This window comes from Halichoerus grypus, chromosome 4 (genome assembly GCF_964656455.1).
Source record: "Halichoerus grypus chromosome 4, mHalGry1.hap1.1, whole genome shotgun sequence".
In the NCBI taxonomy this organism is placed as follows: Eukaryota; Metazoa; Chordata; class Mammalia; order Carnivora; family Phocidae; genus Halichoerus; species Halichoerus grypus.
In genome coordinates this window covers 32,711,815-32,736,892 of record NC_135715.1, presented here as the reverse complement: position 1 = coordinate 32,736,892, position 25,078 = coordinate 32,711,815, and the positions used below count along the sequence as shown (strand labels likewise).

At 37.5% G+C, this 25,078-nt stretch overlaps 1 protein-coding gene across 3 annotated transcripts in view; it reads right to left on the bottom strand.

Annotated features, from left to right (window-relative positions):
* The window catches only part of KLF12 (KLF transcription factor 12), a 575,200-nt gene that overhangs the window by 252,221 nt on the left and 297,901 nt on the right, over positions 1 to 25,078 (bottom strand). Inside the window, exon 3 of one of the 3 annotated variants that reach the window (XM_078070258.1) lies at positions 4,820 to 4,955. The exons of the other annotated variants lie outside the window; for them this stretch is intronic. Within the exon in view, the coding sequence (XP_077926384.1) occupies positions 4,820 to 4,894 (75 nt within the window). The 5' untranslated portion in view covers positions 4,895 to 4,955. The remainder of the gene's footprint in view (positions 1 to 4,819; positions 4,956 to 25,078) is intronic. 3 annotated transcript variants of the gene reach the window in all.

The following is a 25,078-nucleotide window of genomic DNA, read 5'->3' as shown; positions in this document are numbered from 1 at the left end:
CTGAAGTATAATATTTCAGGGAAGCCAAAGGCCAAAACAGTGTCTATAAGCAGTGTTTTTACAATATGGGACATACAGAATAGGTAGCAGGTCTCCTGCAGTGTGGGGTGACCGGACGAGGCTGGCCGTGGCAGACAATCCCAATGGCTCGAGGGACGGATACGTCAGGCACACCTGCAACCCGTCTGCAGAACATCACTATCACTTGATGGCAGGTCAGTCGAAAGACTTCGCCTTAGGATCAAATACCTTCAACATGACTGGGTTACGAGCAAAACCACCACAAAGAACAGTGCTATGAATCAAAGCATGTCACTATCTTTATACTTTAGGAGGTAAGTGCTGCCACCATTATAAGTACACTTTTCTAACACAATAAATCTCTCACATATTTACTTCAGATGGAAGAATCTTCAAGGGAATAGATTTATAATCAAGTCTCCATAAGAAATTTTATATTTTAGAAACATACGGCATTCTTCCACAAAATTTAGAAACTGTGTTAACTTGCTTTTTCTTTTTTTCTTTTTTTTTTTTTTTAAGATTCATTCATTTATTTGAGAGAAAGAAAGAGCAAGCAAACGCAAGCATGGGGAGGGGGGAGGAGAGAAAGAGAATCTCCATCAGACACCCCTCCATCTTGAGCATGAGCTCGGCGCTGGGCTAGGTCTCATGACCCTGAGATCATTGTTCCAACAATCCCCTTCCGTTTTTCACCATTCATTTCTCCTCTCCAAAAAAGCCCAAATATATTAAAATCTCCCATTATAACCATAAGGCATGAGATGACAGGAAATTCAGTAGAGAAAAGGATGGTGGTTATTTAGCCCCTATGATAGCGTGCTCTTCAAGCTAGGACATGACCATCTCCTACCACTGAGCTACCCTTTCCAAGTTCTTGCAATGTAGCTGCAATGTAAATTAATTAAGAGCAGGTCACTCTCATCTTCTAGTGGGTGGGGCTATAAACCGCAGAGCAACTTGGCAGAAAATATTAAAAGCCATAAAATGCACATGGCCTTTCACTCTAGCGATTCTAACTCTTGGAATTTATCCTAAGGTAATAATTAAGGATGTGCAAAAGAATATTTATTTCTCTGCTGTTTGTAATTACTGACTCTTGGAAGCAACCTAAATGTCCAAAAATAGGAGAGTGGTTAAATAAATGATCAAGCTATAAAATAAAATCCCACTAAGGGTCATTTCAAAAGACAGAGAAATGTGTCCACTGACATAAATAGGTTTGTACTATATATTCTTCAGTATAAAAACCAAAATACAAATGGCACATAGGAAGTTACCTCATTATTCTGAATGTAATGAAAATTATGGTAGCTTTGCTGGTCTCTGACTTCTTTTAAGTTTTCTGATACTTCTCTAATGAACACATAATGAGATATACCATTTTGATAAAGAAATTAAAAGGGGAAAAAAACCTGTAAAAGAAAAAAAAATGCCAGAGAAAAGAAACTAACTGAAAGAGGAAGGATTAGGGCTGTGCTTTAGGAAGAACTCCTTACAAGTGTGATTGTGAGGCTCTGAAATGTGCAGTCAGCGGAGGTCATCGACTCTCTTTTCCTTAGGGATCTGTAAGGAAAGAGTAGCCAACTCTCCTTTGAGGACAGCTGGAATGCAGTCCTAACCTCTGTGGCCTCTTGCAGCTCCATGTGCAAAAGGATTGAGCCAAAATACAATTTTTACTCAGTGGCACGTAAGGTAGTCAATTCCATACGTAGCCACGATCCTCCACAATCCTTTACCCAATTTAAGAGAAAGTAACCCCTAAGGTCTCACACCATCACTGAAACCCAATGACCTTGAATTTATATGCCCAGCAATCTGCCAGCACTTTAGCCAGGAAATACAGTGGAATGTTAATAGTTAATATTCCACAATGCACAAATAACTTCTATCTAACGGACTTATCCATGTGAATAAAAAATTCTAATTTCAGACACTTTTAAATATCCCAAACGGAGACAAAGAAAATGATCATGTCCATTTAAAATTTCCTGTGTTTCCCTACAAGTTTTATAGATAAAACATTATAAATAGTGACCAAAATAAATGCCAGGACAAGGTGAAAGACAAATAAAAATGCTGAATTCTGACAAGTTCCTTTGCTCTAAAAAAGCCATCAATTTTGTTTTCTGATCACTTCCTATGATTATAAATGTAACAGTTCCCAAGTCCATAATTAAATGTTTTTTTGACTTTTATATTAGTTTCCTGGTCTAATGAAAGGGATAGTAGGTGCAGAGACTGACAGCCAAATGGGTTGAACCAAGAATGACTGATTAAATAGGGTTGTGCCAGTCACCGAAACTGAGAAAATAAGGTTTGAGTAAGTGCGGAAAGCCATGGAATACCAAAATAAAGAAATCAGCCAAGACTGGAACACATACTTACAGAACTCAAGTATGGTGGCATTCAAAGACAGAAGAATGAGGTGGATAATATATGAAGGGGAGTTTTTCAGGGACCCAGTTCTAAGGCAAAGTCAAGTGAAGGAAAAAAAAAAAAATCTCCTGAGGCTCTCATGCCTTCCCCTCAGGATGAGCCCTAAGCCATCAACATTATACGCATGGTATCGGACCCAGGCGACTCCTTCTAAGCACGATGAGGGCTTCCATTCTAAATAAGATCATGCAACTTTTAAAGCATATTATTCTGTGCATCTAAGTCTGGTCATTTGAATGAACGAGTAAGTATGTCACAAGAGAGGTCCGTCCCTTTATCAATAAGTCTCACTTACACAGCCTTCTTGGAATACTGTATTCTGGCGAGTTTAGTTTTTTTTTATTCTGGAGAGTTTAGTTTTCTGTAGGGCTAAGGGTTTATCTTTCTCTCTCTTTTTTTTTTAAGGGTTTCTCTCTTTTAACTTCAAATGTAAAAGAAAAAGTACTAACCACTTGGGATGGAAATATTTCTAATATATTTTACATAGAAAGGGACATAAGTTAACATTTCCTTGATGACTCAGGGCGATAATTATGAACCTTAAAGACTCTGCAATGTTGCACACAGAGATAACTTCAGGGCCCACTGAAGTGTGTCTACACTGCATAACCTGAAACTGTTGTGCTTCTTGTGCTCTTGTATCTGCATTTCATAGTCTGTCAGCCTTTTATTTCTCAATACCGTCATGTTCTTTTTATAGATGCTCCTTCTGCCCTATGGTGGAATAGAAAGAACACTGGACCAAGAGTCAAGTTGATTTATGTTATTATTCTAGCTAAATGACCTTGAACATATCACTTGGCATCTTTGGGCCTAAGTATGATGTGGAAAATTCAACCAGATAATTCTTAAGGTCCTTTGTTAAAATGCTTATTACAAATTTGTTGTTTCTTATCTTTGTATATTTAAAAAAAAAAACTGAGTTAGCTAAACTTGCATGGAAAGTAATATAGAAACTTGAGTGTACAACATACTCTCATGTAAGTGAGGTAAACATGCCTTGTGTCATCTAGTTGTCTTCTCAGAGGTCTTACCTGTGTAATTCTCAATAGTCGGTGGGGTCTCAGACAGCTATGGTCTCTGGATAACTAAGACTTTACTGGTGATATGTTACTATACTTCTGTATGCCTCTATTTTACCAAATATTCTCAGTGCAAATAATTATTCAATATGCCTCTACCTCAGGCCCCCCAAGAACAGAATCTGTGTATGTCATCACTTATGCCTGTCAGTAAACTGACTGCAAAATGAGTACTCTAATCTTTTTTAAAATTTTTTTATTGTTATGTTAATCACCATATATTACATCATTAGTTTTTGATGTAGTGTTCCATGATTCATTGTTTGTGCATAACACCCAGTGCTCCATGCAGAACATGCACTCTTTGAGTACTCTAATCTTGAAACTTTCTCTGCCTTATTAAATATTTGTTTAGATGACAGAATTGGAAGTTTTCTAAAAGACGGTCTTGTGAACATACTTAACAAAACATAAAGTGCAAATGTAGAGACTATTTCTGTAAACTCTAAGGGAAGGGAATTTACTCTTCTTGTATTTTTTCTGGAGTCCCTGAGGCATGATTTCCATCTATTGCACATTCAGAATGACTCTTAGGAGCCTGAAGAAGCCACACTTCCATCTGCATCTCTCCCACTTGTACACATTCTTCCTTGAGAAATCCAAGTTGCGCTCACTGTTGTAATTCCATCTCTCTACAGATAATTCATCTCTAGCTCCCATCTCTCTCTTGAGTTCTAGGTCCCTATTCTCTATCATAACCTCTATGGGGATTTTCTATAAGTTAAAAAGTGTCTCAAGAAAGTTGATAAAGCCTCCTCACTCACTCATTTCTCTTCCCACTTCATAATTTCAAAAACCTACTTTTTTTCCTTCTCCATTATTCTCTACTCATGTTAATTATATCAACATGTACCAAATGAGAAATCTAGGAGCACCCCTTGTTTCTCTTTACTCTATGATCAATGACAAAGTTGTTTTGATGCCAACTTTGAAATATCTCTCCACACCACTCATGCTATTTCCACTGCTAGAGCCTTAATTCAGGTCATCATCTCTTAAAGACTATTAAATACCCCGTTTCCCAGCTGCCAGCAATTTCCCTTCCAATTTATATATATATCAGCAATGAATTATATTTCTATAAAACACATAAGGTTGACTTTTTCCCCTATTTTATACATATCTTCCCTATTATATTTATATTACATAAATAATGAAGAAATAATATATAAAACATTAAAAGATGTATTATATATCATACATAACTTTTATCTACAATATAATTAATATATGATTAATACAGAAATACATTAATACATATTTATACTCAGGGACACCTGAGCAGCTCGGTTGTTAGGCGTCTGCCTTCGGCTCAGGTCATGATCCCAGGGTCCTGGGATCGAGCCCCGCATCGGGCTCCCTGCTTCTCCCTCTCCTGCTCCCTCTGTTTGTGTTCCCTCTCTCACCGTTTCTCTGTCAAATAAATAAATAAAATCCTTTAAAAAATACATATTTATACTTAGAAATATATAATTATATATGTATAATTTTTAAAAGTCTTCCTATTGCTTATGGCAACTATTTTCAATTTTCATTTTTTCATGAAGGATCAGAACACAAAGCCTATCTTCTCAGAGATTCTAAAGCAATCCTAGACAACTACTGCAAATAATGAAAATTTATCTGACCAAACTAAATCGAACATATGAAGATACAGTAGTAGAAAAAGGAGTTAAAAGCCAAGGGGCTGAGTGCAATTCCCTTCAATATATCCTACATTCCAGAAGACCACTGGAAACAAGTCCCAGATTAGCTTCTAACCTCTCCTCTAATCCCTTCAACAATGTACAACCACTAGAATGATATTTTAGATCTCAGTTGTACTAAATTTCTTGATTACCTTAGATCCAACATGACCAAATATGTTGCCCTAACAGTTCTCATTTCCTTGGATCATTGTCACAGGGCATCAGAGTGGGCTTTCTCAAGCCACTTTGGACAAACTAAGGAAGCCCATTAGTATCTATATGCTTCCAGGTTGAAGGGGTCAACTTCTGCAAGTTCTAACATGCCAACTGGCTATGCACACAGGAGCATGATAATGACACCAGCTCCTCATATACACACCCACTTCCACTCCCCAAGAGGTACCAGACTGTTGGACAACTTGGCCGCTAGCCTATAAAAATGTGGAAACACTGTAGGAACATTAGCCAATAAGGCACATACTGGCAGCAGAATCAAATATTTAGGCTCTTAGATGTACCCAAATAAATCGTTTGTGTGTTCTAACAAATGTTTTATTTGGAAAGCATTTCCCAGTACAGATGCTGTCAAAAGTACCCATTTTCAGTGGGTTAAATCAAGGGCTGGAAGTAGCAGAAGGGCGGGGAATGTTTATTAAACAAAATTACATAAGCTGCAAAAAAAAAATGTTAATAGCAATTGGGAGAGCACCCTTGAAAAACAAAAGAGTTGTTAGGGGTTTTCAAAGTTAAATTTAAATTATAACAATTGCAAATGGTAAAAAATTATAAACATAAATACCACAAAATGAGAAAGTTATCAGAACTTGGCAAGGGATAAAAAACTGGGCTGTTTTTAAAATTTTGTAATATATCAATAAAAATAGATGCAAAAAAAAAAAAACCGCAATCAAACAAGGAGTCGAGGAGTTAAGAATTATAAATTAAACCCTTCACTTGCCGGAATCTTTTAAAAAGCAATCAATCGCAAACACATTTAAGGGCTTTATACTGAGGTTAATAATTTGGGGGAGAGACATAATGCAATCCAAATACATGAACTTCCTTAACAAAATAAACTCTGAGACCAAACGTCAGAGAGAGCCTCTGATAAGCTGCCAACATGTAATGCAGGCACAATGATATACTCCAACAGACAGGAGAACTATTGACCCCTGTTCTTAGGCAACGATGTAATGCATATATAATTTATCTGGGCTACATCACCCTTTTCCGGTTTAGCTCCACCTCCATGACGACATAAGGCCACATTTTAAGAAATGCATGGTGAAAATTTCTCCTGAGGCTCAAAACAAGAAAACTCCTTAATTAACTGTGGCTAGACAGGTTTCATTACCAATTTTCCAGTAGATCTTGTGTATAACCACTGATGCTAATGAAAATACTACATTCATGATGGTAATATGAACTATGAATAAAGAGAGTTGAAAGACATTTTTATTACCTGAATTGGTAAGGGCTTTAAAAGCTTCTGCTTGTTGGCTAGTTTGCTTTCCACTCACAAATCAACTGGTTGCACAACTAAACTGGCCAAACACTATCACTGCTGGTGTTATGCAATCAATAAAGGTTTATTAAATCAAAGAGAACGGTACAAAAAGACTCTCAGGAAAATAAATGCTAAGTTATAGTGGCAAAGAAAACCTTCGAATGCTGGAATACTTTACTTTGAGAAAAAGAAGGGAAGAAAACTTAATATGCATGAGTATATAAAATCACAGCAACCTGTTAAAGATAACATAATTAGTGTGTGAGTATTTTAAGACTGTTCAAACATTGTGAGTTTTGATTTATCAGGATAAAGAAAGACACTGACAATAAATGAAACTTCCCCCATCAGCCTGACACATTTTCATTGTGAATGTTCCCTTAAAGAATCATGGGAGGTCTTTAAAATAGTCTTCAAAGTCTGACTCCCTAGAATTAATCCAAACAATAAAATTATCAACACAACTGATTAATAATAATCATTTAGAACAAATGGTAGTTCCTCAGTCACAGATAATCTTTGAGACATATTACTGACAATTTCCTTAAGGGTCACCTCAGTAGAAGTAAGCATACACCAATAGCATTTAAACAGAACATAATAAACTGGACGTCAAGGTTGATTTGAAGGTTTTCGTAAACTTCATAAATTTCAGTTTACTTTTATCACCTTGTATGTCTCAGATGGAATTCACAGTAATCACAGCTACAGCGGAACAACTCCAAACATAAATGAAACCAGTAACTGGTAGATCGATACGAGGTGACAGACTCCTGGCTAAAATCCTGCCCTGGTGTGACCCACCACTGCCCTTCTGCACCCTAAAGACTTAATGAATCACCAGGAGTACACTGACGATTGTGTACGTTTTACCCATGTGAGAAGTGGATTTATAACAGGACCAGAAAAGAATCATTCCCCTTTTGTGAGATAAATACCGTGAAGTAAAGGGTATGTTTCTACAAGGCCCTGGACATCCTGATTTCATGCAGGTAATGTACCGATTTTATAAATGCTTCATCATTTTAAATTTAAACATCCAGAATGACTGAAAATCTGGATGCCTAATGAGAGATCATTTAAAATGATACGCACTTTATAGTAAGTTGCTTCTCTGTTAGCAACAAAGGAAATGGAACATTAGCAACATACAAGTAAGGGAGCAATGTAAAGCCCACTTAGTATTTCTGAATAGGGTTTGCTCCAGAAAATATGGAAAATGGCCTTGTTATTTAACACTGAAGATACTCCTACAGGCCCCAAAGTAATCTTAAATATCTCAAATAATTACCCTGTGGAGAAAACTCCAGTTCTTTAATATATTAAAATCTATGCAGCAGGGCTCATGTGTGTAAAGAGGGATGTGACAGTCTGAAACAAAATATCAGGAAGCTCCCTGAGGAGAAGCTCCATGCCACTCAGCTGAAAGGTGCAGAAATAGTTTGCATGCCTTTGTAAGGAGGTTTTATACCTGAGTGCTCCTTTGAAAGGGCATCATTGTCCACGTATGGCCAAAAAGGGGGAGAACATTTTGACACAGCATGCACACAATCCAGCCAAGCCCTTTCCCTCCTCCATTTCCCCAGAATAAGCCCCCTCCCACCCCTCACCTTGAATTACAGCAAAACGAAACAGGCAATAACTAATTCTTAAAATGTAAACACCAAGTGAAAAATCTTAGTTCTCCCCTGTAATAAGAAATAAGGGAAGAAAGATTAAATGACACTGTATCCCAGCAAATAGAATATCTACTCACAGGCCAAGATGAAGTAAAACGTATAAACACATCACAGGATAAAAGTAAAGAAGGAAAAAATGCAAAGAGAGAAGAAAGGAAGGAAACAAGCATGCAAAGGAAGGAAAAACACTCTCATTCCTAAAGAAAACACAACCTAAAAACAAAAAGCTTCACATAATGGGAGAACTTCAAAAAATGATTACTAGTGAACAGGGGCTCAAAGATTAAATGATAAAACAATAGAAAAAAATTTTAAAGTGTTGCAGAGCAATCAAAATGTACTGAAGACCAAAAAATTATCAATTTAGTACTAATAAATAAAAGAAAAACAGCAATGGAATGAGGAAACATGGCTAAAAATGAGGAGATATGGCTAAAAATTTACTGATGTAGGGGGAAAAAAAGGTTTAATTCATCCAGTGAATACAGAGGAAGAAGAAAAATACATTTTTTAATGGAGAAAAGAGGCATAAAGAACAGACTGAAAAAATGCTAATCCTGTAGAAAAGAACCCAAAAATTGGCCAGAAAAATATTTCAAGTAATAATAGTATGAATTTTTCCCTAACACGAAGGAAGAACAGATTGAAATAACAGACCGTGTTCCAGGAAAAAATGATACAGAATGATCCAAAAGAAGTTATATCCTTAAGTCACTGAACTTCAAGATAAAGAAAAAAAATTCTGCAGGTGTTCCGGCAGAAACGAGCAGTTCACTTACACGCAGGAAATCAGATAGCGTCCCTGTTCTATGAGGAATACTCAGTGCCAGAAGACAAAGACCTAATCTACAGATTTCTAAGTGGGACCCAAGAATTTTAAAACAAAGCAAAATGTCCTCTGAATATAAAAGAAATAGATATTTAAACATGCAAGAAGTCAGGCAATACAGTATCCATGAGTCCTTCACAAAATAAATTATTCAATGGAATCTAGCCAAACACATCATTAATATAGAAGCTGTGACAAAAGGACTACTTTGGTACTAAATTACTACAAACTTCTGAGGAAAAGCATGATCCAATTATTTTATTAAATCAATCTGACCTTAGAGTATAAAAGTAGCTGATTAATATGCTCAAGCATAAAGTATCTTAGGGAATAAAGGACATATGATATTTTCTTAAAATTACTTGACAATGAAACCTAGTTGACCAGGAGATAAATTATAAGAAATAGCTCAATGAAAAGCCATGGAAAAGAACCAGGATGAATATCAAACCAATTTAAATCTTTTGCTGCTTGACTACTTGATAAACTTTAAGAACACAGTGCAGGTTTCTTACTTTTCCAGAGGACTAGGTAAAGAGTTCTACACAAACAACGAAATTGCTAATTGTTCAGTCATTCAGTAAAAGAAAATCTCCAAACTTAAGAACTGAATTTTCTATTGTAACTTCACCATATGCTCATTAGAAATTAATTCTTCCATTATGCTCTAAACTCTATAAATTGTTAATATTTTTAACATTCAATTCTTCTGCAGATATTAAAAATGAGAATAAAATCTCTTTTATATTTACGCAAAAGAAATTAATTCTTCCATTAATGAAACAAATATTTTCATCTAAAAGTCTAAAATTCTAATCAACTACACACTTAGTATGTAATACAAAAGTAACTTTATATCTCTAGAAGTCCCTTTATCCTAATAAAAATATAGAGAGAGAATTTGAAAAGACAAAAGTTTATCCATTTATTCACCCTCAATTTTTGGTTAATATTTGAAATCTGGCAAACCTGTATTGGATACAATATATCCAAAATTTCTTTTCATTAAACTGGACAGCAACATGCAAAAGAAAGAAACTGGACCACTTTCTTATACCATACATGAAAATAAATTCAAAATGGATTAAAGACCTGAATGTGAGACCTGAAACCATAAAAATTCTAGAGAAGAACATAGGCAGTAACCTCTTTGACACTGGCCATAGCAACTTTTTTCTAGATATGTCTCCTGAGGCAAGGGAAACAAAAGCAAAAATAAACTATTGGGACTACATCAAAATAAAAAGCTTCTGCACAGCAGAGGAAACAATCAACAAAACTAAAAGGCAACCTATGGAATAGGAGAAGGTATCTACAAATGACATAACCAATAAAGGGTTAGCATCCAAAGTATATAAAGAAAATACAAAACTCAACACCCCCAAAAAAACATAAATAATCTAATTTAAAAATGGGCATCATCACTTACCATCAGGGAAATGCAAATCAAAAGTATAATGAGATATCACCTCACACCTATCAGAATGGCTAAAATCAACAATATAAGAACCAACAGGTGTTGGTGAGGATGTAGACAAAAAGGAAAACTTGTGCACTGTTGGTGGGAATGCAAACTGGTGCAGCCACTCTGGAAAACAGTATGGCAGTTCCTCAAGAAGTTAAAAAGAAAACTACCCTATGATCCAGCAATCACATTACTGGGTATTTACCCAAAGAATACAAAACACTAATTCAAACATTTACTTACAATGTTTACACTTACAGCAGCATTAGTTACAATAGCCAAGATACAGAAGAAGCCCGAGTGTCCATCGATTAATGAATGGCTAAAGATGAGGCATATATATATACTAGATCTATTACTCAACCATAAAAAGGAATGAAATCTCACCATTTGCAAAACATGAATAGGGCTAGAGAGTACAATGCTAAGCGAAATAAGTCAGAGAAATACAAATACCATACGTTTTGTTTCTTAAATTCCACATGTGAGCGAAGTCAAACAAGCAAAGGGAAAAATACAAACCAAGAAAAAGACTCTTAACTACAGAGAACAAACTGATGATTACCAGAGGGGAGGTGGTGGTGGCGGAGGTAATGGGTTAAACAGGTGATGGGGATTAAGGAGTGTACTTGTCATGCTGAGCACCAAGTGATGTATGGAAGTGCTGAATCACTATATTGTACACCTGAAAATAATATAACACTATAAAAAATACGATAAAAAATAAAACTGTAAGGTGTAAAAATTAGATTTAAAAAATAAAAATTTCTTTTCATTATTTCAACCATCTCTTTTTACTCTAAACACTAGAATTTAGTAATTAATGCATACTTAAACATAATGAGTGAAATCAGGTAAGTGACTTCAGTGTTAATAAATTTCCTTATATACAATCTGAATATTTCTCTTAAAAAAGAAACAGATTTCAAAAAGAATCTCAAGAGTATTCAATTAACAACCTCAGGCAAAAATACATTAATAAAAAACACCCACAAACTATTAACTGTGGCCTTATGATTAATAAAATAAATAAAAGGCAGACATTTTACAAGGTATGCTAATGGCATTAATTCAAATACCTTGCACTGTATTCTAATATTATAATGCATTAGGTTTTTTGTAAAATGGCCCTGACTGATCTTTCTGTTCTGTCCCAAACTAAATTACTCATTAGTCTCTAAAGTTATGCTCTTCTTTTCTCCATCTATGTAACTGCTTGTATTATTCCATCTGCCTGGATCATTCTCTTTCACAACTGTTCAATATTAATGATCATTCTTCACTGATCATCTCACTTGAAGATGACTTTCCTTTTCTCTTACCAAAGTCTATTCCCTTCTTCAAAATCCCACAGTTTATATCTCCTCACTGCATTACATCATATTCTTGCATTATAGCCTTTTGTACTTGTTTTCCATGCTCATCCCTCCCACATTTCTCTTCTCTTTGCATAAACATGACTTGGGTGATCTCATTTATTCTCACAGCTCCAAGTCCATCAATATAGCCCTGACTTCCTAAGTTTCTACCCTGGACCTTTCTCTTGAGCAACAGGCTCAAATACACCCACTGGAAAAATCCCCTGAGATTTCTCCTAGGAAATTCCAATCTCATGGGTTTAAAAGATCTCAAGGTATTTTGCAAACCTGGTCTTCCCAGTAGCCCCTGCTGCACCTTCATATCATTTCTGACTGCCTTTTTTGCTTCCACACCAAATAAACTAAATAACTAAATCTTCATGACTTTATCTCGTAAATATCCTTCAGGTCCATCCAGTTTTTTCTCCATCCGTGTAGCCAAGCTAGCCCCAATTCAAGACAGCATCATCATCAGCCCCTTATCTGGTGGTCTTCCCTTGTTTCCCATTCCAATCCTTTTAACATACACTCAGAAATTCATTAAAATGTAAATCTTATCATGTCAATTTCTTGCTTAAATCTCTTCAAAAGTTCCTCCCTATTTTCAGAATAATACCAAACTTCTTAAACTATAAGGCTCTGGAGTTTGGCTCCTCTTTTCCTGAACAGTTATCATTCCTCTTAACACTCTACTCTCAAATCCTATCGATTTTCTTTCTTTCTTTCTCCCTTTCTTTCTTTCTCTCTCTCTCGCTTTCTTTCTTTCTTTCTAACAGATCCTCAGTTGTGCCAATGTTCTTTCCCCACCATTCCTACCCCTTCCCTGGTTTGTCCCTAATCATTTTTAGGTCTCTTTTTATAGTAGTTTAACCATATGCTTCCATTTTCATTGGGAAGTCTTCCCAATACTTACCTGAGTAAATCTGGGTTGGGTACCTCTGCTCTGTACTATCACAGAACCATATACTTCTCTGACCAAAGCTCTTTCCGCTCTGTATGGATAAATGTCTTTGTGTTGGTCTGCATTTACTACTAAACTCAGTGCAGTTCCATACTACTCTCACCATATGCACTGTTGGAAGCCCAGAAAAACTGGCACTCCGCTTGGCACACAATGAATCATTAAAAAAAAAAGTTTAAAAATTAATGACTAGGACCAGACAGAAAAGCTCTTTCACAGCATACCCATATACTTTTTATCCTCTCTAAAGCAGCCAGTATGAAAATTGTTGTTCAGAGACAATCAATATATTTTTGAAAAATAAATGCCACATGTACACACATGAACGTAGGAGCATGCCCGTCTGTTGCTTCAGGCTTGATAAATGACCATTTCAAGGAACAAGTGGCTCAACGTAAGAAACAAAGCTTTACACATTCCCTCTATCACCTCTCACACCCATTCACCAATATCCCTCAATTCTTACTCTGAAACATAAAGCTTTGCTTTATTCCCCCTCTCAGGTGTGACTTCTCCAAGCCAAGCCCCCACCATCTCACACTGCCCTACAACAGCCTCCCTTGAGTCCAGGTGTTTTTTTTTTTTTGCAACTTTGCGATCCATTTCCCAGACAGAAGCTCATGTCTTTTTTTTCACAACTCTTGACCATGTGGACCTCCTGCTTACATTCTTCAGTGAATCCGCCTACATTTAAAGTGAAACAGAATAATGTCCTCACAATGCTGAAAGTAACTAAGTGGTTGGAGTATGTATATTAAATTCAGACAAAAGAGGCATTCAGGCATTATAAAAGAAAAGAAAGATCACTAAGTAATGAGACATACGGTCAATTTTTCCAGGAATATTAACAATTCTAAATGAGTATTCATCTACTTAGCATAGTTCAAAATATGTAAAGCCAAAATTTATAGGAATAACAAGAAGCTGACAGAGCCATGATTGTAATTAAAGATTTTAACCAACTCTTTCAGTCATGGATAGATTAGCCAAGCAAAAATCAGTAAGGTTGGAGATATTGAGCAAAATAATTAAAAAGCTTTATCTACTGAACCAATACAAAATGATGTACACAATAAGAAAACATACATTCTTTTCAGACATACAAAGCATTTACAAAAATTGTCCTTGAAGTAGGCCATGTAGCAAGACCATATAGAATTATTATCCAGCAAACATGCTATAAATACAACACAATGAAATCAACACTAGGTAACTAAAAAAATAACTGAAAGTATATTTGAAAATTAAAACTTCTAAATAACTCATGATTCTAAAATAAATTATAATGGAATATAGAAAATAGATAGGACTAAATGATATAAAGAAATTAAACACCTGAAATGCTTTGAGTATAAAAATTGGAAATTAATTAGCTCGGCAACTAAATCTGTAAGATGAGAATGTGAAAACACAAAGAAATTGTAAGAAGAATAAAGAAAAATAAAAAATTAACAAAATATAGACCAAAAACACAAAAGAATGAAAAAACAAAATAAAAAGGAATTATTTGAAAAGACTATAAAGCTGACAAATTCCTGGTAGGACTTATCAAAGGAAATTTAAAAAAAGAAATGAAGAAGGTAAAAATAATCATTGTGAAGTAAATAAAAGGGAGATAAAAGTACAGAAACAACAAGATTTTTTTTTTTTGGAAACAAGATTAAAAATATAATTAGTGGACAACTGTAAACATCCTTGTTATGGATTCAGTTGTTTCCCCCCAAAGTTCTTAGGGTGAAGTCCCAGTACCTCAGAACGTGATTGTATTTGGAGACAGAACCTTTAAAGAGGTAACTAATGTAAAATGAGGTAAAATGGGTCAGCCCTAAGGCAATATGACTGATGTCCTTTAGAGACATTAGGACCGAGAGGTATACAGAGGAGAGACCCTAGGAAAGACCAGGGAGAAGAAGACCATATCCGAGACAAGGAAAAAGGGGAAATCAACTTCATCAACACCTTATATGGGACTTCCAGCCTCCAGAGAAGAATATAAATTTCTCTTTAAGCCACCCAGTCTGTGGTACTTTGTTATGACAGCCCTAGCAAACTAACAGGATCTTTACACCAATAAATTTGAGAAAAGGGAACTTCTATGCACTGTCAATGGGAATGTGATTTGGTGCAGCCGCTGTGGAAAACAGTATAGAGGTTCCTCAAAAAATTAAAAATAGAACTACCTTATGATCCATTAATTCCACTAATGGGTATCTACCCAAAGAAAATGAAAACACTAATTCAAAAAGATATATGCACCCCTGTGTGTACTGCAGCTTTACTTACAATAGCCAAGACATGCAAGCAACCTAAGTGTCCACTGATAGATGAATGGATAAGAAAGATGTGGTAAACATATTCAATGAATATCATGCTGTCATAAAAAAGGATGAGATCCTGCCATTTGAGACAACAGGGATGGACCTAAAGGGTGTTATGCTAAGTGAAATAAGCCAGACTGAGAAAGACGAATACCCTATGATTTCATTTATATGGGGGGGGGGGGGAGAAACAAAAAGCAGAATCAGATCCATAAAATCAGAGAAAACACTGATGTTGTCCAAGGCAGGGAGGGAATGGGATGGGCAAAATGGGTAAAGGGGAGTATGAGATACTGGCTTCCAGTATGCAGAAATGGATGAGCCATAGGAATAAAAGGCACAGCATAAGGAATACAATGATATTGTAATAGCGACGTACGGGGACAGAGGGCAGCTACACTTGTGGTGAGCATAACAATAACATATAGAGATGCTAAAGCACTGTGTTGTACACCTGAACCTAATGTAACATTGTGTGTCAACTATACTCAATTTCAAAAAAATTATAATAGAAAAATTAATGAAATAGCAAAACGCTGGAAAGAACAGAAATTCCCACTGCTAGAGAAGGAATAAATTATGGTCCAGCCTTTTTTTTGAAGCAAAAAGAATCACTTTATTCAAATTTCAAGCTTTCAGGCTTTTCTAACTCTTAAAATCTGGTAAAAACTAATAAATACTAGTGTTTTTAGTGTACATGTAAGAATATATATGAGATATATAGCATATACACATTTTCTTAGGGATTTGTAAGTCATTAAAATTTTCTTTAGATATAAAGCAAAATGATTTGGGACCTTGGGGAAACCAAGTAACAAAGGCCACCACCTAAGTCTCAATCACAGTTATTATTTCTCTTCAATCCAGAGGACAGAGAAGACAGACCCAGGAGAAGATGGAAAAAGGCACCAGCTAACCCTCCCCTCCCTCCCAGGGTGGGCAATTGGAGATCTCTACTTGCTGCATCTTTTACAGCTGCCTTCCAAATACATGATGCAGATGCAAAATACACATCGAACCCCCTTACAGAGGTGCGACCTAGAGATTTGCAAAACTCTTCAATTGCCAGTGCTTTTGTATCATTCATATTAGAAAGAAAGCCAGGGATGAAGATAACTCCTGGACTTCTGCCTTTTAGCTTCTTATAAGCCAAGTTTGGAAGGCCCAGTTGACTAAGGAAAGAGACTGATGTCTTTTGTCTGTGAGCTGGGAGCCCCGGTGGTGTCCATGGGGGCTTCCTTGCAAGTAATACCTTGAGGCCACAGTGGAAGTCGAAGAAGACAGCCCCTCTGCCCCACCTCCACCAAGGTAGCCACTTGGCCACAGCTGCCATTCTATCCTGCTGTGGAAATCAGTATTCTCCCCAGTATGCATGAATATCAAAACCAAAAACTTTGCATAACATAAGCACATCACAAAGTAACATAAATCATATGGCATTACTTATATGATGTCCCCAAACAAGCAAAAGTAAACAATATAGAGCTCACAAATATATACTTAAAATTGATAAAAAGGAAATTACAATGCAAAATTCAGGACGACTGAAAAGAGTCTTTAAAAATACTGGAAACGTTCTATTTCTCAAGTTGGGTTTCTTTTTGTTACATGTCTTATAAAATATATTCATTACATATATTCTTTTATACCTACCAAATACTTAATAACTTCAAGAAAGCTCTACCCTTACTTTTTCAACTAGAAAAGAAATTCTTTTAATTAAATAAGAATTTTGGGTGGGAGGGATGGGGTGGCTAGGTGATAGACATTGGGGAGGGTATGTGCTATGGTGAGTGCTGTGAATTGTGTAAGACTGTTGAATCACAGACCTGTACCCCTGAAACAAATAATACATTATATGTTAAAAAAAAAAAAAGAAGAAGAAGAAGATAGCACGAGGGGAAGAATGAAGGAAAATCGGAGGGGGAGACAAACCATGAGAGACTATGGATACTCTGAGAAACAAACTGAGGGTTCTAGAGGGGAGGGTGGCGGGAGGATGGGTTAGCCTGGTGACGGGTATTAAGGAGGGCACGTTCTGCATGGAGCACTGGGTGTTATACACAAACAATGAATCATGGAACACTACATCAAAAACTAATGATGTAATGTATGGTGATTAACATAACATAATAAAAAATAAATAAGAATTTTCAAAATTACTGATTTAAAAAAAATTGACATAGTTGGCTAGGATTTGTTTTATTAAGACAATATAGTCACCACACAATACAAGCAATTATTTTAACACAAGAATTAAAACTTATCCAAAGCATAAGAAATAGAGGGTAGAAGGGAAATCCTCAGAACATTCAACTAATCAAACTAAAAAAAAAAAGCACATTATCCAAAAAAAGTCTATGTTGCTACATGTCTCAACATAAAATTATTGTGTTATCAGATAGATTAATAATAATAAACATACTTAGTACAGAGAAGTACTTTTTCACATTTATTATATTTAACTATAGCCTAAGCAGTAAATTCAGAGCATTTTTACCATAACATCAGTATAATTAGGAAAATCCTTCTCTTACCATTTTCCAGTCTTGTAAACCAGACCTTTTCCTCCACTACTGCATACTAGAAAAGTCAACCTTAATTAAAGAAATATTTCAGGTTTTGTGTGACCCATTTGTCAATTTTTCAGGATCTCCTCTTCCTCTTCTATCACAAATGATCACACTCCTTAACACTTTCTTCAAAGAAGGAAAAAAGTAACAGAAAAATCCATCCTCATTTTCCTTTTCTCATTCTCTTTCTTTTGTTCTCATGCACATTGCACCCATCCACTTATTCAAACGTTTGTTAAGAAGATACCTACCAGACACCTTTTGCTTTAAATTCAGAAACAGGCAAAAGTTAAACCTACTTGCTTAAACTGGATTTTAAAATCTGTGAATTGCAAGTAACCACGTTCCCTTGTTGCCTTTCTTTCTCCCAAACCTCCCAGTCTATAATGGGCTATGTAACCTTGAGCAAGTAACTTCATTTTTATTGATCTTTTTCCTCCTATGCATTATCCAGTTGAATGAGATAATTCTTATAGTACTGTCCAACTCCAAATTTCCACATTTCTAAGACAAAGGTTTGAAATTTTCAGCATTACTTAAGAAGAAAATCTAGAAAGGAGCTGCTCTTGATGCCAACAATATAGCATCATCTCCTTGAAGCACAGCCATGCATCCTGGACTGCTTAAGGAGACTGAGCAGACATAAAAAGAATGACAAGGAGCTAGCCCAATGGTCCCACTGATCTGTGCTCCTACCCAGCCAACATGTTTCCATGTGGAAAGAGCAACTGCTAGGGCTTTAGCAGTATCTCAGTTTCACAATTAAAGGCAAAGAACAACTGAGATTCAATTTCTCACTCAGAGAGCATTAGAGACTTTTCCACTATAATTAAGTTCTTGCATTACGACAACATGCATTGTTTCTGACAGAACAAAAAATAAGCAGCTTTTGTAGAATTGATTAGAACTGGGGGAAAGGAGTCTAGCTCACTCATAGCTGCAACACAGAAATCTCATAGCCTTTTCGCTCTCTTTGCCTCCCCTTGATTATTTGCACCAAGCTGGCCAGAAGTGGATCGTAGAACTGCCAAATTGCATGCCAGTTCCACCTCTGAATGTCTGTTACCTCAATTTTCTTTCTTTCTTTTTTAAGATTTTATTTATTCATTTGAGAGACAGACACACAAAGAGCACACAAGCAGGGGGAGAGGGAGAGGGAGAAGCAGGCTCCCCGCCGAGCAGGGAACCCAATGCGGGGCTCGATCCCAGGACCCTGAGATCATGATCGGAGTCGAAGGCAGATGCCCAGCCATCTGAGCCACCCAGGCGGCCCCTGCTATCTCAATTTTCTTCAAACTCTATGGGGAAAGATGAGAGGTAAAGTGGGGCTGTAGTAATTACCGAGTTAGACAAGTGAGCATTTAAGATGCATTGAAGTCCTGGTATGGAACCAGAAGAACTTAGACTATCAACCTGTCATTTAATTGCTTGAAAAGAAAATGCTGCTTACCATCCTCTAACCTGTAACCAGTCCCCCTTCCGCCCACACTTCACAAGGTCCATCTCCACGATCATTTCTCTACTAGGGCCTTCCACTTTAAGTGGCACTTTTAAAAATGACATACAAATAAATGTTACAAAACAGAGATTAGATGGATGCAGCTTTGCTACCAACCGCGGTGCAACCTTACACAAGCACCTCAGTAGTCCAGAGACTGATAAAGGTTGTCACCGACAGAAATAACCAATCTGGCCAGCAGACACACTCCCACCTCTTTCCACCATTTTCTCCTTTTTAGATCAGTGTATCATGGAGAAGAGAAGAATTCACAAGCATCAGTATGATACATTCTACCGATAAGGTTTTGTGTCCTTTGTATCTACAGTTTGTCAACATTAACCCCCAGGAGAAGTTGTCACCACTGGAAAGAATGGAATCAAGGAAGGGAATAACCAGGAAAAGTGTCTTAATTCATAGGATCCTGACGGTTGAGGAATGGGAATTATATTTGCAATTAGTTTACAAGTAATTGGATGATTAAATTAAAATTTTTTATTAAGACTCAGAAAAATCTAGCAAGCATTTGCCCATAAACTAGAAACCCCCACCCCCCACTTTCTCTCTCTCTCTCTCTCTCTCTCTCTCTCTCTCTCTCTCACACACACACACACACACACACAGCATAAATGTGTAACAGGTCTGTTCCACAAGTAATTGATCTTATTCAGCAATCTAATTGTTCCTATTCTCTGATTAGAATTCTACTTCTGAATTTACTCTAAATCACAAATTCGAGTCAAAGCCTTTCTGGGGTTATAGATGAAATTCTAGGAATTTTAAGCCAGGTTGTTTTCAAAAGCTTTTCTTTTTCTCTCTGAATCCAGTAAGAGGCTAGTTCTCTGCCTTCACTCATCTCATCACCTGCTCCTTTATCTTTGCCCCCAGGAAGTCCCCTTGTTCAGGATTTGCTAGTCCTGTACCAGGGCTCAACACCGACCTCCAGGAAACCCCCCCAAGATATGAGAGTTGACATGTGAGATAAACACCACTTTACCATGCCAGCCGTGTTGCAGAGAAGCTGCCTGGGGCACCACCTTTCTAAAGCCAGCATGCTTCTACTTCGGAAGTGCCATGGGGTAGCCCTTTGCCCTCAACAACCCACACTGGATCCCCCTCCTGTATTAGCACCTCCCGGGTCATGAACCCCAGTCTGCATGAACACCCACCTCCTTATTAACCGTCCCCCAGAGCTGGTGACCTCCAGCTACTGCCTGCCCACCTAGCCTCTAACCTACCGCTGTACCTGATAGTTTTAATTCATACACTGAATACCAACTCTTCAGATCACTCACACTCACAATCCTGCTCCAGTTTTCACCACTTGGCTAAGCCCCCAATGTCAAGTCAACTCACGTTTCCACCAAATCAGAATCCCCCTTTTCCTTGTGCTATGTTTTGTCTTTCCTGTGTTCTCAACTGCAGCTCCCTGCAGCCAACGTGGCCCTGGCCTGAGCCCAATCAATGTATGGCATTATGGAAGGACGGCCAAAGTCCAGTAGAGTCTCCGCCACCAGGGGTACCAACAACTGTGTCAAGGACCACACAGGCCACAAATGATCCTGCAACTTCTCAACAGAGGAGCAGACCCGGAGAACAGTGGGCCCAGGCAGGTGGTTTTCCAGAGCAGAGGAGCCTTGTCTGTGCAGGCCTTCATCTCCAAGACAAGGCTGAGTCCTACGGGCAGGGCGGCAGGTCCTCAGACAGGACCAGTAGGATCAAGATAAGAGTGCAGAGCTCAAAAGGTATATGATCGGCAGTACTCAGGTGGAGGGCAGGGTGAGGAAGGAGAGCTGCAGGTGAGAAGGGAGAGAGCCAGCCATGTGGGATCAGTGGCTAGGTACTGTCCCAACTTAGCTGAGCTCAATGTGCATCTCCCAGCACTGGCTTCCCCACATAACCCCTCAGTCCCTGGGTGATTCGGGACATTCTGGGAAGATGCGGAAGGAACAAGTGAGACAGTGGTCACATCTGTTTCACACTCAAAGGTCAATGCAGAGCTCTAGATGCAGGCACAGCTCACATACACTGTCACCACTGGTGAGCTGGTGCACCTGGCTGAGGCAGGGACAAGTCCACCCCCTTGCCTGCAGCTCCCACAGGACTCCCCAGCAGCTCAGCCGATTCCCAGGCCATGATGTGTTTAAAGCAAACTGGGGTGCCAGTTTCTCCTCCAGTCCTCAGCATCCCCAAAACTGGAAGCTTGCCAGCAGCGAAGAATGTGTGTGGAGATCGGCTCATCCTCGCAGTTTCCAGTGTGCCATTGCTCCACGGAACTTCCTGCTCATCCTTCCTTCCTGCCCTGCTGACTTCAGGCCTAACACCAAATATACGGAAGCCAACAGCCATTCGTAACTTGCTTAACTAGCTCCTACAACTGGATGAGGTCAAATCCTGATCATAAATCCCATATTCTCTACCATTCCCATGGTTCCACTTCTCTCATCAAACCATGACTGATACAGAATTTGGTACCAAAACTAGTACTGAAAAACAAAGCATGTCAAATGTTAATAATCAACTCATCGTTCACTTGGAATATTTGTGAGTCCTACTTCCATTAGGCTGCAAGGTATGCTGAAGGACTAGATTATGTATAAGATAAAGAACTCCACTCATTGTTGAGTCAATAATTATTCATGATTTTATTAAAAATCCCTTTAGAGAACAGTAGGAAATTAATTCTTAGCTAACATCAGCTTGGGAGAGGGAAAGGAGGTTATTATTATTATTTTTTTTTTTAGTGTACAGGTGTTAATAATATAAAATTAACCATATAGATATTATACTTCCATAAATGTTTCTAATAATCAATTACTATGTTGCTTTAATACTATAATATTCTCATTAAATCAACACTGCTTAACTAAAATGGTCATGTTTAAAAGATGCTCATATCATTTTTATGACCACTCTTGAAATTTTCTGGTAAAATATATTATATAAATGACTTTGATAAGTACTCTAAATAGAAGGACATAAAGCTTAGCGGAAGAACCACTATAATCAAATGCCCAGAGAAGGAAAATGTGTGAGCAAGGCAGAGAAAGTATGAAAGCATGTGAGCAAGAGAGAGAGGGAGAGGAAGGAGAGAGAAAATCATTTGGACACATAAATGAGCCTCAATAGATTCTGGCTGAAATATTTAATGATATCACTGAATATCACATTTACCATTAACTCCAAGAGGAAATTTTGCAGAGCCCTTTAATGCTCAGCCAAAGAAAAGAAAATATGGTTCGTATCTACTAAGATTTTTGTAAACAAAAGATCGTAACTTTTCCTGTTTGTTCCCATTTCTTCTAGTCAACATGACACGATCATTCAAGGCCCAGGTGAAATGTCACTTCATATTGTGGCCCACACTAACTCTTTCGGTTTCATTAAATATATTATACTATTAATCACACCAAATTGTAGTAACTTATTTTGCCTGTCCCTGAGATGATGAAGACTTGAGGTCAGGGTCTAAATTTAATTTGTCTTTGTAGCCCTGTGTCTAAAAAAATAATAAATCCTAAATATAGGATTGCTGGATTCATCGCACTGCAGGGTAGGTGTGATGATTAATTTTGTGTCAACCTCACTGCGCCACAGGGTGCCCACATTAAACATTATTTCTTGGTGTGTCTGTAAGGGTGTGTCTGGATGAGATTAGCATTCGAATTGGGAGACCAGTAAGTAGACCGCTCTCCCCAAAGCGGGTGGGTATCACCCAATCTGTTGAGGACCGGAATAGAACAAAAAGTGAAGGAAGGGAGGAGCCAGTCCTTGCCTGCTTAAGCTGGGACAACAGTCTTCTCCTGTCCTTGGATTTGGATTTACACCATCAGCTCCCTGGTTCTCAGGTCTTTGAACTTGGACCAAAATTGTACCACTGGATTTCCTGGGTCTCCAGCTTATAGTTGGCAGATGATAGGACTTCTCAGTCTCCATAATCACATGAGCCCATTCCTTATAATAAATCATATATATCATACAGGATATATATACTTTGTCGGTTCTCTTTCTCTGGAGAACCCCGATTAATATGAGAGAAGGTGTTGACATTTGTGAACCAACTACCACAGCATATCCAGTATCTTCAAGAATTCCTTATCAACACAAAGGAAAAATTTGGAAGTCCTCAGTCAAATCCTAAAACCAGAAGCTGACATATTAAGTAGGACACCCAGTACCCCCAGGCATGCTGGTACATCCCAGCATATCTTCAGTCAAAGGGAAAAAAACATATACAAATACTGGTCTGAGTAGCAAATTTTCCTAAAGCTAAACTGACTACATTCTGAACTCAATTAACACGGCTTAAAATAATAAAAATGGCTATTTTAATGAGCACTTAGTGACTGCCAGACAATATGCAAATGCTTTAGCATTTTTTCTCATTTAACCTTCACGGCAATTTTTTATAGAGTAGGCATCATCATCCTGGTTTCCACATCACAGACATGACAAGGAGATACAGAAGCCAGGGGAAGCCCTAGCAGAGCCACAATTAAAAACCAGGGGGCCCGAGCACAGAGCCAAGCTCTCCAACTCCACAGCAGGCTCAGCAGGCTCAATTTAAGTAGTCTTAAATAAATCTAAAATCTTACTTATTGAAAACAGCAATGTTCAGGAATTTTTATACCCTTCCTTTAAAACTCACTGAAAACTTTCAAAGCAAATTTAGAAAAAAGAAAAAAAAAAAAAAACCCAACAACAAAACCCTCCATCTTCTGTGGAAGCAAACAGTCAGAAACCCATACTGCCAAATAAAACATATCTGTCAAAGACTGTGAAATCTGGGAGGCCGCTGGGAGCTGACATATACCTCCTCAGACCTTAAGCAAAACACAGAATTTCCGAAAAGTAATAATCACAGTTATGAAAGGCCTACCCAGTGAAAGCAGAGACAGTGCCAGTAGAAGAGCATGCGTCCAGACACAGCATTTTTTAGAGCCCAGCTCAGTCATCAAGGGGGTCCACCCGAGAGGCGAAGGGAGTCAGAAGCCTTTATCTCAAGAGTCCTTTACTGTATAATGGAAACGAGGAAGACTCTGGAAAGGACAGCTCTACTTAGAAAGTATTTGAAATAACTAGCTCAAGTCAAAGATTTTGGACTCATCTAGCTCATACCCAAACCAGCGGTGCCCCTGTCCACAGCACTCCCTGCAATACTGGCAATTACTAGCCAATACTGGCCCCATTCAAGGATGGGTAATAACCACAGGCCACAGGAGAACTGTGCAGAAAAGCAGCAAATAGCAAGAGAAATGTAAGGAATAGGCTAGTGAGGAACAAACATAGGAGGATGAATTACCCAAGGAAACACATGAAGCATTTGGGCATAAATAACGCTTCATAAACAAACAAACAAAAAAATTATGAACAAAAGGGCCTTTCTTCAAAAAAAAAAAAAAATATTCAAGGAAGAAGTACAAGGGTTCAAATGATTAAAAGACAAGTTAACTGAAACTGATGAAAATAAGCTGACAGAGCTCTGAAATACTACAGAAATACTGTTTAAAAAGCCACTTGGGGAAATGAAAAATAATGCAGAATTTGACTGAAAACACAGTAAGAAAAAATGCTTAATGGGAAAACACAGTAAGTGAAATCAAAAAGTTAAAGATAAAGACTACAGATGTGAAAAACCAAGGAGAAACATTAGATATATT